The 15,477-nt window shown below is 38.1% G+C and overlaps 1 protein-coding gene across 1 annotated transcript in view; it reads right to left on the bottom strand.

Annotated features, from left to right (window-relative positions):
- Positions 1-15,477, bottom strand: part of dnah9l (dynein, axonemal, heavy polypeptide 9 like) — a 428,305-nt gene that overhangs the window by 149,659 nt on the left and 263,169 nt on the right. Inside the window, exons 54-56 of the mRNA XM_072579200.1 lie at positions 14,499-14,661; positions 14,288-14,411; positions 1,220-1,362 (exon numbers count right to left, since the gene is read on the bottom strand). Of these exons, the coding sequence (XP_072435301.1) occupies positions 1,220-1,362; positions 14,288-14,411; positions 14,499-14,661 (430 nt within the window). The remainder of the gene's footprint in view (positions 1-1,219; positions 1,363-14,287; positions 14,412-14,498; positions 14,662-15,477) is intronic.

The raw sequence follows: 15,477 nt of genomic DNA, 5'->3' as shown, positions 1-15,477 counted from the left end.
TTTCGTGGTCATCATTAGATTTTGACTCTTAATTCCAGATTTGTTTGGTATATTGAATTCAAATTCCATCATCAATAAAATAGTTAATCAAGTTTCTTATGCTTTAAAATTGGAGATAAAGCAGGCCAAGCCAGAAGTAATTCTACATCAACAATCTTATTTGGAGCATGTCAATCCTAAATTTGCTTGTGCCAGATCCATACCAAAAACATTCAGCAACCACCAAGGTTGGAATGGAGAAGCTGTGCAGTCTTGTTGGACAGCTCAACTGGTGAGGCAAGCAGACAAGACTAGGTGCAACATTTGATGTGTTAGAACTTTGTCTTGTGGTGAGAATCTGAAGGTTAAGGATGTCTCAAAGATTAAAAAACATTATAAAGCACAGATTGAGAAGTTCATGCTGAAATTCCCTATGTCATTTGATCACTAAAAATAACACTTTTTTTTTTGTTTAGCAACACCTCCTACGTCAACCTTGGTGCTGGGCACGTCAGTGCAAGTAGGTTCACAATATTCTTCACAGCACAGTGTTCCAGCCTTTGAACTGGAAGGCCTCGGTTCAAGTCCCATCTAAGTATTTTTAACACTTGCTGTTTTTAATCACAATTATTAGTTTATCAGATATTCCTCCTATTGATAAAACTTTATAAGTTATAGATGTTTCTTTTTCAGACTATTTTACAAACCTTAATGAAATATTACCATTTAAAACCTGTTCTGAATCGCAGTGTTAAATGTCAGGTCAAAAATATTCTTGTTTATGTGCCAAAGCAAAAGATAAAATCAATATTAAATCCACTATTTCTAATATTTTCAAAATAATACTTCTAGAATATGAAACAGCGGAAATATACTAATCCCTGACAAATAGCTAAAGATACAAAATGCTGACAAAAGATAGCCTTAACAATAAAGATATTCATTTTTTCCCCCTATAATTAACATTCACCTGACACTTTTGTGAGAATAGAAACTAAAATAAGCTGTGGCAGTGTACAGAATTTTGCTATGAGAAAATATTACATATTCACTTTTTTGTTAAATCAAGAATTTAACTATATAGCTTTCTCATGCTATACACATTTCTAATATGGAAACATGATACAACTTATTTTCCTCATAGAAATATAACTAAATTTTAATGGTGCAGTAGAAATTAGTATACTGGATATCATTTATAATTAACAGATTAAGTGAAATAAGGATAATGTTGGATGACCTTTAACTGTTGGCGAATTCGGTCAATGAAGAAATGCCAGCAGTTCTCTCTGGTGTCCAATAATCCAAGACCTCGAAGCTCCATTCTCATGGTAGATATAATACTGTCCACTTCATCATCATTGAACAAATCTGGAATATCCCCTGAAACACAATAGTGCATTTGTGTGTTGAAAGTTTCAGTACAAATATTTCTTTAGTTTTCGAAATTAAAATAGATTGAAACTATGGTCAAATATAAGCAAACCTATTAATGTTGCCAAACCATAGTGAGTAAAGATAAACCATTAATTAAACTGAAAATGTGCCTACAGAATTTATGCAAAAAGAGCTGCATTCAGAATTGAGGAGAAAATCTTTGTGGTAGTGGGCAAAACTACAGGTTAGTTAATTTGAAAGCGTTGAATGAATGGAGACTTACTCTACAGAATATAACTCCAAAATTGTTTAATATACTATTCCAGAGGCATTAAACATAATAAATGTATTATTATTGCATGAAGCTACTGTCATGACCACATTAGCATACCCATTGTGTGAAATGCAAACTTAAATTTTTGTTGCTTGTTTAGCTCCCTTTTTAGTTTATTCAACATGCTCTAATTTACAAATGGACAATAGCAAAGCTTTATTCTTAATCAAGATCAAAGATTAGTTACTGCACAACTCTATCTGAAAATTGCCAAGTAAAAAGCTAATACTGTTATGAGCTAAAAATACAAAAATTAAGAGTAGGAATGGATAGGACGATATGCATAATGATAAAAGTAAGATCAGACAGTTATCACTGCAGATCTGTCACTTGTTTGAAGATTAGCCTTTCTGACGTGAAGGGGTTGAAAACCAGAAGCCAGAATTCAACAAGCATGACAGTTATGTAGTTGAATAGTAGGAGTTTGCTTGAACCTGTGATCTCAGTAAGCAGAGTGGGATTTGGGAAGTAGAATAAACATTTCTTTCTCTTTACTCGTTCTGTGGTTATGGCACTTGCAGATCACCTGCATTCTTTCAACAGAACTGAAGCTGATTTCTGAAAAACCTTCTTTCTGTTCTCCCTTCGGTTGAGAATTCCCCTACTCTGGTGTCTAGAGTTTTTCTTGGAGTGCTGCTTTAAAAAAACATTTCACATCCTGTCATACACAGATTAAAAGCTTAAAATGGTTGCTATACTAACATTGATGAATTACTGTTTCACAAAGCAAAGTAAATTGTGTTGAAATTTTTGTGGTGCCCTTTAATTTTTACACATCGAGAGTCTGGTGCAAAGACTAATGAAATCCTAAATGCTTCCCTTTATGATTGCTGCCAAGGTAAACTGTGTGCAGTTTGACTGACATTGAATCAACAACAGCAGTTATGAAACATGGAATCATTTTTAATATGGGGTCCTTATTTCAAAAAGTCAGATTAGGCTTCTTTATAAAGTATGCATTATTCTTACACAGTTTATAAGATTATAAGAAATAGGAACAGGACTATGCTGTTCAGCCCCTCAAGCATACTCCATCTTTCACTAGGATCATGGATGATCTAACATTCTTCATGTGCACTTTCCTGCCCATTCTCTGTAACCCTTCATTCCCCTACTGATCAAAAATCTATATTGCACTTTAGTATACATAAGGACTCTGCTCCCATAGTTCTCTGCGGTAAGGAGTGGCAAAGACACTCAAGCCTCAGAGAAGAAATTCCTCCTCATTTGAGACATAAATTAGTGTTTCGTTATTCAGCATCTATGCCCTCTGATCCTAGACTCTCCATGAGGTGAAACATCCTCTCAACATTTACCCTATCAAGTCCCTTAAGAATCCTGTGTGTTTCAATGAGATCACCTCTCATTCTTCTAAATTCCAGTGAATAGACTCCCAATCTGATTAACCTTTGCTCTTAAGATAATCCTTCCGTACCAAGGATCATCCCTGTGAACCTTCTCTGACCTGCCAAAGAAATTATAAGTTTCCTTAAATAAAGGGACCACAACCACACACACTACTCCAGATGTGGTCTCACCAGCACCTTATATAGTTACAGTAAGACTTTCCTACTCTTGTATTGCAACCCCCTTGAAATAAAGGCCAGTATTGTTCAAAAAGGGGAGTAGAAATAACCCTGGTAATTATAGACCAGTGAGCCTTATTTCAGTTGTGGGTAAAGTGTTGGAAAACGTTACAACAGATAGGATTTATAATCATCCAGAAATGAGTAAGTCGATTAGGCATAGCCAACATGATTTTGTGAAGGGTAGGCCATGCCTCACAAACCTTATTGAGACCGTTGAGAAGGTGACCAAACAGGTGGATGAGGGTAAAGCGGTTGATGTGGTGTACATGGATTTCAGTAAGGAATTTGATAAGGTTCCCATGATAGGTTATTGCACAAACTATGGAGGCATAAAATTTGAGGGTGACTTAAAGGTTTGGATCAGAAATTGGCTAGTTGAAAGAAGACAGAGAGTGGTCTCCAAGACGTTTGTCTTTGTGTAGTCGGCCAGACGTAATTTTTGTGGCAGTGAAGGATATCATTCATGTCAGTAAGTGTTGCATTTTCTTTGCTTTGTTTTTCCGCTAACTGTTTTCATATGGTAGATTCTCCTTTACTTCTGTCTTTGCTTGTTGGTAAGCCAGCTCCTTTGGTTTGTGTTTCTCACCAATACTCTGTCCAACTGTTATAGAATTTCCCTACCGGGTGTTCTGGCTGGTTTCCATCGGGTTCTCCAGTTTGTTCCCACAGTCCAAAAATGTGCAGATTAGGTGGATTAGCCATGTTAAATTGTCCATAGTGTGCAGGATGTTCAGGCTAGTTGGATTAGCTGTGGGAAATGTAGGGTTACAGGGATAGAGTAGGGGGGGGGGGGGGGGGGGGAATGTGTCTAGGTGGGATGCTCTTTGGAGGGTTGGTGTGGACTGTTGGGACAAATGGCCTGTTTCCACCATGTGGGGATTCCATTATATTCCAATTCCATTACAATAAACAAATTCTGCTTGCCTTCCTAATCATACGTTATGTTAACATTTTGTGATCCATTAAGAAAGACATCTGGATCCCTCTGCATGACAGTGTTCTGAAATCTCTCCCAATTTAAAATGCATTGTGTCATGTCTTATGGATGCTATGACAGTATAACTTTAAAGATGTATGCATTATATCATCAAACACTCAAATTCCAATTTACCTCAGATCTCTTGAAGCATGATACTCTTTTGAAAACATACTTAACTATTGTAAATTAATAACAACGTTAACTAGGATACTTATGAGCCTGAGGAATGTATGGTTTGTGAACAATATTAGTTATAGCAAATGACTGTTAGATTTTTCAATGTGATATCCATGCCCAGTTTCCTATGTTACAGCAAATAATACAAACTTTGTGGCATTAGGTGAAACACCCTTTTGTAGGCAAATGTGTGTCTGCTTTTTTTTATTCTTCCAGCCAAAGCAGAGAAGCTCACCTCTTCCCACATTTGATTCAATCAGCCATATTCTTGCCCACTCATTTGTATTGTCTATGTCCCTTCCCAGACTCATGTTCTCCTCTCAACACATTCTCTTACCTCTCTGTGTTATCAGCAAATTTGGCAACCATATATTTGGTCCCTATGTCCAAGTCATTGATCTAGACTGACAACAGCTAAGGCCACCACACTGATCCCCATGGCATTCTAGTTGTTACATCTTGGCAATCCAGAAATGAAACATTTATGCCTACTGTGTTTCTATTTAGCTAATCGATCCTCAAAGTATGCTAATGGTATCACTGACATCGTGAGTTCAACTGAGGGGCTTGCTAGGGTTAAAGAGGGCAGTTAAGAGTCAACCACATTGCTTCAGGTTTGGAGTCACATTTAGGTCAGACTAGGCAAAGATAGCAGACTTCTCCTTCAAGCAAAGAAAGGGAACTACAAGGATACGAGGTAACAATTACCAAAAATGGACTGGGGAATTTTACTAAAGAGGTCGACAGTGGATAGGCAATGGTTCTTGTTAAACAAACGAGTGCAAGAATTACAACTATTATTCATTCCTGTTTGGCTGAAAAATAAAACAGGAAAGATGGCTCAATTACACTGTCTTACCAAAGAAATTGGGGACAGTATTAGATTCAAAGAAGTAACACACAAAACTGGTAGAAAAAGCAGGAAGTCTGAGAATTGGGAAGAGGGCAAAAAGCTTGATCAAGTGAGGTTAAAAAGTACACAAGTGCAAAATTGCAGAGAACATAGAAAATTACCTTATATACACCTCTCATGTCTCTTCACAGTGCCAGACTAGAGTCAAACTCAGCAGGGTCTTCTTTCCCTTTTGATTCTGCCAAGTCCATTCCCTTGGCTGTGGGTTCGCTAGATAATAGGTAGGGATAGTGGGAATCTTGTTTATCCATTCATGCATGTCACTAATTAGATGATGAGGCATTTGGGTATTTAATTACACTTAGATGAGAGCCTAGGTTGAGAATTTATGTTGCATTCTGGGTAACCCAAGATGGAGGACAGTATAAAATTGTGGCTGTAAGAGTTGCTCCTTTTTGAGGTATTTTCAGTGTTGGAGTGGATTTCCTTGAATTCTAGGAGCTGTAATTACTGTTTTATAAGCCATTGCACTGTTTTGGAACTTTGGAGAGAGAAAAAAATCAAAACAACGGCACTGTAAAAACAAGGAAGACAGACAGAGGGCAGTGACTGTTAGCAGTAATTTAAACGGAAAAAGAAATCTACATTGCTGTCTGATCAAGCAGTAACCTGCACAGCTGCGGCCTTTGCTGTCTGTTTTCAAGTATCTCTGGACATCAAGGTTTGTTGTAAGAAAAATAAACAAAGTTCACAGCTGACCTTGCGTGTGGGAACTCACAGCAGCAGAGCAGCTAAGTGGCTTCTTATAATGTAACTTTACTAGTTTTCCTCTGGAGATCTACAATAATGGGTTAGAATGGATTTTTTTATTTATATATTGTCATTGAGATAGGTTTCTTGATTGAACTTTAAAAATATAAAAGCATTGATACTAAGCTAGTCTGGAACAGTGTTTTTACAGCAGTAGGACTTTGCTATTTCTGGGTCTGTAGATTGTTCAGGAGCAAAGATGGCCTTTAGTACAGTGATGTGCTCTTCCTGTTGGGTATAGGATATTAGGGAGAGTTTCCATATTACTGATAGTTATGTCGCAGGAAGTGTGTTTGGTTGCGAATCTATTGGATCAGTTGGAGCGGCAGTGAGCGGTAATGAGGATTTTACAGGAGCTAGGGGTGTGATGAATGGCAGTTATAGGGAGGGAGGAAAACTGAAGATACATCAGGTACATGTGTGACATCCAGTAAAGGTTGGAGAGGGAGGCAGGCAATGTAGGAGTCACCTGTGGCTATCTCAAACAGGTATATGCTGTTTTGAAAAATGTAGGGGGGGGGGGTGATGGACTCTCAGGAGAATGTAGCACTGCCAGGTTTCTGGCACTGAGATGGTGTAATATAAAAAGGAGTACATCAGGTTCCAAGCAATCGATTTTGATAGGGGACTCTCCAGTTAGAGGCACAGTCAGATGATGCTGCAACCAACATCAGAAACATCAGAATGGTGCATTATCTCCTCTGAGCCAGGATCAAAGGTATCTTGGAGAGGGTGCAGAGTGTTCTCAAAGGAGAGCAGGACCAGCAGGAGGTGATTGGACACATTGGCACTAACGGCACAGCAACTAAAAAGGACGAGATTCTGAGGAGAGAATACAGCAGGAATTTAAAAAGTGTCCTCTAGGACAGAAATATCTGGATTAGTCCCAGTGCTACCTTGTCTATTTACCTTATCCATGCCCCTCATAAACCTTTATAAGGATGGGTATATGAACAGGAAGGGTTTAGAGGGATATGGGCCAAATGGGACTAAATTTATTTAGGATATCTGGTATGCCATGGTTGAGTTGGACCAAAGGGTCTGTTTCTGTGCTGTACAACTCTATGATTGTGACTGTATAATTTGAAGGATCTGAACAATAAAGCAGCACTTTTAAAAAATCTTATGTGGACTCAGGCTGATTTCATATGAGAGCAACACATCAGATCTTGCAATAAGCAAGTCACATAGAATCAAGCAAATAAATGTTGCAACAATGAAGACAATTTAAATTTGTCACGCTAAATGAACTAAAGAAACCTAAATCTGATAAAACCTTTAGTTGATTTTATGAACAAACAGCTGATGTATCACATCAACTTACAATTGTATAGACAGTAAAGAAATAAGAATCCAGTGTAGCACTTTGCCATCTATGGAAACAGACCAGTATGGTAACCGAAAAACTGAGCCAAATTTCCCCTCACTGCAGTGGCTTGGGTATTGTCAGGAAAGTTGGGAAAATAAGAAGAGATAAAAAAAATCACAATCTCGAGGTTGAGAACAAAGTTTCCAATTATCCCTTAAGCTTTAAATGGTGACTTCAGGATCTAACTATTGAGTGGCAATAACCTTATTTCTGTGCATTTGCACTTCAATGTTTGCCCAACTTGCTTTATTTATATGCCATTTTCTATTTTCCTCTCCTCTGAGAGAAACCTGACAATGCAAATCCCCAACATTAAATCAGTGGGTACCTGGCAGCTGGGGCCAACTGACTGCTTGTCCATGTCTTTGTCCAACTCTGTCTTCACTACAATATCCCTACATGTTCCATGGACACCATCCTTCTCCACCTTTCATCCTTCAACAAATGGCCAGCCTTGTCACATCATGGTGCATGTTCTTCATCCAACTTAAACACCATTACAGCCCTTCAAGACTTGACTGTGGACTCAGGTACACCTGGCTTTTTTCTGACAGGTTGCTTCGCACACAGGGACACACATGCATCTCTGCACAGGATACATCTTATGGTTCCTAGCTTGATTTCTTAGCACTCACTCACTTTGTATTTATTCTGTGCTTGTGTTGTGTTTTTTAAAGCTCAGATGGAGAGGCAGGCAGATTGTCACAGTGGGGAGCACTGAACAGTTAAAGTGGTGGACATCTCACTCTTCAAGACCATGCTACATCAATGTCACACTTATAACAGGCGCCAAAAACATACATGGAAAACACAATCTGCAGTTCAACTAAATAGGCATATCTGAAATTCAAAAGGGAGTCGTTCTTAGTAGGATCAAGGGGGAATTAAAGGAGGATGGCACTACAGTCAGGTAAACAACTTGTCAGATTTGACACAAGAAATTTGGCCATGATCAGTCATGCACTTGTTCCTACAAGAGTCCAAGTGTCCAGAGAATCAAGGGATTGGGCCATGGTCAGTGCTGTAGGCCCAGTACTACCATCTGTGATTATAGTTAGGTCAGTCTGAGTGCATCAGTGTGGTAGATGTCCATTTTCTATTTTCCTCTCCTCTGAGAGAAACCTGACAATGCAAATCCCCAACATCAAATCAGTGGGTACCTGGCAGCTGGGGCCAACTGACTGCTTGTCCATGTCTTTGTCCAACTCTGTCTTCACTGCAGTATTCTCTCCTCAGAATCTTGTCCTTTTTAGTTGCTGTGCCGTTAGTTCCAATGTGTACAATCACTTCCTGCTGGTCCTGCTCTCCTTTGAGAATATTCTGCACCCTCTCCAAGATATCTTTGATCCTGGCTCTGGGGAGGCAACACACTATTCTGATGTTGGTTGCAGCACCATCTGACTGTGCCTCTAACTGGAGAGTCCTCTATCAAAATCGATGACACAAAGGGAGGGATTGAATATGGTGAAGAGTAGTTAGCAGTCTTGCAGGACAAATGGTGAGGTGTTCCCGGTGAATGAATAGGAAGTGTGAACAATTGGAGGGGTTCATAATTAGGGAGGATAAGTGTCAGAGCTATTGAATGGAAAAGTTCTATGCACTAGTGAGAATTGTAGCGCATGAGACTTGATGAGAACTCAGTGCCGTGACAGAGTTAGAGTGAGTGATATGGCTCTGTGAGGTAGCAGAGAGAGAATGGTAGCATTTCCCCTTGCAAAGTTCAAAAGGTCACTGACGTTCTTGCTGTACTGATGGACATTCCTTTTAACCCAGATGCAGCACTGACCCAAGCTAGTGTGTCCAGGCTCTCTGGGATTGGTGAAATAGCCTACTTGGCAGTCAGCAGGAAAAAAATAACTGCCTTCTTCTCGATCACCCAGTCCACCAGCACCTTGCAATTTCTGTTCATGAAGCAAGGAAAGTGGGGTGGTGGGGTGAATGTTGCTTGTTGGGTTATTTCTTCTGTGATAATGGTGGAGCACCTAAAACTAAGGGGAAATTCCTTACAGCATCATAAATTGTGACCAGCTGAGCTAAAAAATACGGTGCCAACTACATGAATGTCATAAACGTCTCGGCAGTGGCAAATTTCCACCTCTGCTGTGTGATTCCACCAGTAGGTGCTGTAGAGCTTAAGTACATAATTAATAGGAAGGTTGCAATGGCAAAGTCACTCCGAGCCATGATGAACTGGGTGCAATGACTCCAACTCAACAAAATGCTTTAGCTGAAAATGAGAACATTCAGTTCACTAATTCAGATGTTCTCTTGAAATGCCTCTGAATTCTTCATCAGCTCTGAACTAACTGCATCTGCATAAGTTCCACTGACAACTGTCTAAGTATCTATCGACATATACCAGAAAGCCGTTTGAGACCATCTTGAAGATTTCATACCTTAACCTTTTTTTTACCTTTATGGACTAACATTTATTGGCCTTTTCTCTCCAAAATTAATTATTGCAGAGAACATTTTCCTTTTTTAAAAACAGATGTATGTGCGCCTGTGTGTGTGTGTGCGTTCGTGCATGCGTGTGTGTGGTGGTGGTGGGGGGGGGGCGCTGGTTTGTATTATTATTTAAAAGTATAAATTTTTATACCTTCATATTTCCAACTATGCATTAACCAATTTTGTGGCTTTGTTGAATAAATCTTGTTTTAGAATAAATTAATGATTTTGTTGTTCAGTAAAGAAACCTGGTTCTTTTTATTCTAAACCTGCCCTTTGTTGTCATCGTGGCTATCCCTTGAAGTTGAGGATGATGGTCTTCATACTGTTGATTTATTTATGGGCTCTCAGCTGGCTTATGAGTTCAATCTTGGCTTTGAAAGTTCTTCAGCATTCAGGACAAGTCGTTCCAGATGACAGACTGGGCTTTGGTTGTTGCTGCCTCACTTTCTGTTTTCTTTTAGTTCTGCACATCTGTTGGCTTTGAAAGTTGCCAGAGTTTCCTGTCCTTGGCATTGGTTTCCCAATTGTTGATGTTGATGTTACATTTCTTCATGCTGGCTTTTAAAACGTCTTTCAATATCTTCTGTTGTCCACCTCTTTTACATTTGCGTTCTTTAAGATAGGAGTAGATTTGTTTCAACAGATGTTCGTCAGTCATCCGAACAACATGATCGCTCCATCTTAGTTGGTTCTTAATGACGTGGGCTTCAATGCTTGTTGTTTTTGCTTCATTCAGCACGCTGAAGTTGGTTCTTCTATCTTCCCAGCTGATAGTCAAGATGTTTCAAAGGCAGCGTTGATGAAATTTTTCAAGTGCCTTCAGATGTCATTGGTATGTTGTCCAAGTTTCTGATGCCTACAAAAGCGTTGAGATCACCACACTGCTTTGTACACTAACATTTTGGTGTCTGTCCAGATGTCATGAGCACAAAAGACTCTTGTTTGGAGATGCCAAAAGCTGTTCTCATGCATTTAGACCACCTGGTCGAGTAAACCTACCATAAAATATAAAATTGGCTATTTCAATGACTAGGTAAAGCATTTAAATTTACATCATGACCAGCAGACAGGAGGGAACCAAACCATGATTGTATATTCCAACATTAGTTGTAATAACATCAAAAGTCTGATAGACAATTTAAGGAGGCATTCTTGTGAGAAATGGATAGGAGTTTTGGATGTCATGACACAGAATTGAAATGCAATAGCATTTTACAGAGAAAAGGGAATACATTAATTAAAGGAGGGATAGAACTAAGCACAGATTTGCACTTGTCATGACCGCAAGATATTAGCATTCAGTGTCAGAACTCCCCTAAAACCAGTATTACCTGGAATCTAGTGCAATTAAATGTGGAAATCCAGAAGATGCCAGCGATTTTAGACTTCTCTAGAACATGTACTGCAATTGATTAGATTTTACTGAACTAATGAGAACTTCCACTTCGATATTAACAGTATTTCTGAAAAAGTTCTTCAAAAAGGTACGCCTTATTGAATGAGGTTTTAAGCAGTATACAATGTTCATAACTATCACTAAAACAGCCTCACTAGCCCTGAAAAAAATAACTTCCACTTTGCTGAATGTCAAATTTTTCCATTATAAATAATTTCACATAGAAATTCTCTTTTTTGAAGTTTTTGATACTTTATAGTTTTTACCTTAATCTCAATTATATATCACAATTACAAATTTTAAATGTTATTAGAAAGAAAATAAAAGAGATTCGGTGGCGATTATTTGTTGCTCTGCAGTCTGAGAGAGCAATGTCTGAGAGCCTATCTTGTTGATGATATCACCATTGCTGGACAACAAGAAATCTCCTTGACTTGGCACCAGATTCAAACTGACACCGGTAAAGGTGAAATCCACATCAGATTTCTTAGAAGCTAACAGCAAGTGTTAGCATCTATAAAATCAAGTCCTTTTCGTTCTTTACTTTTATGCATTTGTCCTTTGTAATAATTCAGGAATATAAATATATAAGTTTTCTCCAAAAGTTTGTCTAAAATTGCCTTTCTGTCCTTACTCTATTATTGTATAAAGGCTAAATTTGGTCAACAAAATGCAAAATAAAAATATTTCTGTCTTCATATCATATGTTTAAATTCATGGCAACCGTCTTGTTCGAGCCATCTGCCAATAGAACACTTACTGCAGGATGTGGTTGTGGCCTCTAATTCTTTTACAGGTTTCACATTTCCCACTAATCTAGTCTGTTAACTTTATATACTCTCCATTAACCACACTCTTATCCCTTAGCACGATTTGCAACCTTTGACATGTTGGATGGAGAAATTGTTTACGGAACTTTAATTTACTGTTTAGGTGGATCTGATTCTTATAATCTGAAGCCATTAATATGTGTCTATCATTCTGAGGAATATCAAGTTTGTTAAAGTAACACAATAATGCTTTAACTGGGTAAACTGTAAATTTAATGTCGAAATGAAAGGGTTTGCTGTAGTTGTCAGACTGTTGGTGACATCACATCTGGGATACAGATTTCAGTTTGGTGTACTCATTTAAAAAAAGGATAGAAATGTATTAGCAATTCAGAACAAGTTCATTCAACTGATCCCTGGGATAGAATGTTGGTGGTGGGGGATGGGGAGTATAGAGCTGTTATTTTAAGGAAAGCTTGGATATACTGTGCCGGAATCTGTTGGAGTTTAGAAGAGGTAAGCTTAACAAAACAGACAAGATCCTGCAAAGACTTGACAAGGTGGTTGTGAAAAGATTGTTTCATCGTACGGAAAAAATTAGAGGACGCAGTTTAAACTAAAGGGCAGACCACTTAAGTTACAGATGAAGACTAATGTTTTCTCTCTGATGGTCATGAATTTGGCAACTCTCTTCTCCAGACACCATGATCACTCAATATTTTTAAGGCAGAAGTAAACAGATTCTTAACCAACAAGGGAGTCAAAAGTTATTGCAAGTAGATGGGAGCGTGGAGTTGAAGCCACTATCAGTCCAGCCACGATCTTATTGAATAGCAGACCAGGCCATACTTCCTACCTTTCAACCTTCACCTGGGCAGGTACCTTCTGTGGCCATGTTAATTTTCATTGGTTTATTTCCAGACTTGCGCATTACAAGCATACACCTCCTAACCCCTTAGCCAAGTCTTAGTCTAAAGCTATGAATGGTGATTCAAGTATTATGAGTTAACACTCAACACATACATTCAATCAAACATAATAAATATACACATATACAATGAACAGAATGATCTTTCTGAACAATTTATAAACCCATTTTGACAGGTGTACTGAAGTTATGATGTCAAACTCAAGTGGTTTAAGAATGCCTCTTCTAGTCATATCCCACAATATCACCGCTCTAGAATCAGTTAGGGTCTGGAGTTATATTTTCACTTTTACATTACTGTTAAGAAGAACATCGAACAGTTATACAGTGGTGTAGCAGAACTCAAGTTATACCTCATTGCAGCTCCGATCAAGTAATACATGCCTGAGCTGTCAGCCAGATGAAAGGTGAGAGCAGCTGCCCTTGACATCAAGGAAACATTTGAAAATATTTGATTACTGTGCATACTGATGCCATAAAAGGGCTCTCAAGACCATAAGTAGCGTTGTTCAGCTAATCAGGAGTTTATTTTAGATTTTAGAAAACCTGATTAAGAGAAGCACTTGAAATGGTTTTAAAATAGTTTGAGTTTTTGGAGATCTACAAAACAACTTTTTTTCTTTTAATTCTAAGAATGTTATCTTATTAGTTTTATGTAATTGAACTGTATTCATATTGAAGGCGAAAACAAATGCACCATACTTAACAGCAGTTCAATTTGAATGTAGATACAGCAAATGCATATAAATTAATGCAGAATAAAGTAACCTCAAAAGAAAACCTATTACAAAAAGTCCTCTGATTCAAGATATATACTTGCTATGAAAATAGCTGAACCACTTTTCCTTTTAAATGCTATACTTAAAATGTAATGACCTACAAAAAGTATCCAAGATGACGAACTCTCAAAACTTGTCTCTGAAATATCTTTGAATGAGGTTTGCACATTAGCCATGCTAAATAGTGTAAAGATCTTCCTTGAATGCATTCAGCATTTATTGATTGCAGCAAATTATGTTTGGCTTGCATGCTTCAAAAGGGTCACAAAGGGTGAGGTAATGGATGTTATATAACTAGTCTTTACGGTCGACCCCTCACCTCTACTGATGAAGTCTATTCAGTAATCCAATGACCTCTGCTCATTTTAAATATCATATGTCTGAACTGTTCTAAGGATGAATATTCCTGTCAAACTCTTTATGCAGAAATCTGTGGTGCTATTACGAGAAAGTATCAAACTGAATTACTTACATTTGAATTAAAATGATCTATTACCTGAAGCCAACATGTCATTAATTAGAACAAGGAATCGTTCATCTGGTATTTGAGCATCTGTATGAAGGAATACTGTGCCAATGTTCTTCACTCCAACTTTAATGTATAAAGCAGCAATGTCACTCTGTGTAATCATTAAGATAAAAAAAAAGTAGTAAGGAACTCTTAGGTCAAAACATAGTTACCTTTTCTTAGGAATCAGAATTCTTACCCTGAGATCAGGAATGCCATAGTTTTTCCGTAGTATAATCTGAAACACCTCCAGCGAACTGAGAAATGCAGCCAAACGGCACAAGCTTTGTTTGCCACTTCCTCCAACACCAACTAAAAGGGCATTGCCTCTTGGAGCCTCCAAAATGCGACTTATCCGACAGCTATGTAAATTAAACATGATCTCAGTAAAAACATGTTTCAGTCATGCAGGTCTAAATTTGTAACAAATCAGCTCAAATTAAAACACTTTCCCTGGTGGGCAGGAATGAAACTTTGTTGTCAGAAAAATCATATTCCACTAAATGCTGCTGGTTAATGCATTACATCAACTCATATAAGGGTTGATAAAGATGCATTTTAATGCTTCTCACATATCAATCTAAAGGAACTAGCCCACAAATACCCCCTGAATTGAAAAATATATTTGGATAACATTAACTCCAAAAGCAACAATGTTCATCTCAAATCTAAATGAAACTGCATATGCATTAAAATTGTTATTTTTAATTATGTTTACTTTTAGAATCTGATCATTACTGCATGATTGACATTTTTGCCCATTTCTGAAGATGGCGGCAATAGTAGGTCTCCATCTTGAACTATGTTTGCAGTTAAAAGTCCACTGCATTGATGTGGGACTCCCATTTGGAAAAGACTGGATAAGGATGGCAAACTTTCTTCCCCAGAAGCCATTTGTATAAGGTTGACAATGTGACAACTTCAGAGGTTTTCTTTTACTTTTGACATTTTATTTGCTGTGGATTGTTATTCCAGAGGTCAGATTTTCATACTCCAGATTAGGATGAAATTATGACTGTACCAAAAGTCATGATTGCCTCATTTCTTGCTTTTAACTTTTTCCACAGAAGTTGAGGTGGGCGATGCCCCCCGCTCCCCCCCACACACACCTGGTCTGGTTGACAAGGCAATTGTTAGTTTTGTGGCCCTAAAGTAAAACAAAAACTGTGGATGCTGAA

Source organism: Chiloscyllium punctatum, chromosome 10 (genome assembly GCF_047496795.1).
Source record: "Chiloscyllium punctatum isolate Juve2018m chromosome 10, sChiPun1.3, whole genome shotgun sequence".
NCBI lineage: Eukaryota > Metazoa > Chordata > Chondrichthyes > Orectolobiformes > Hemiscylliidae > Chiloscyllium > Chiloscyllium punctatum.
This window is presented reverse-complemented; position numbering and strand designations above follow the sequence as displayed.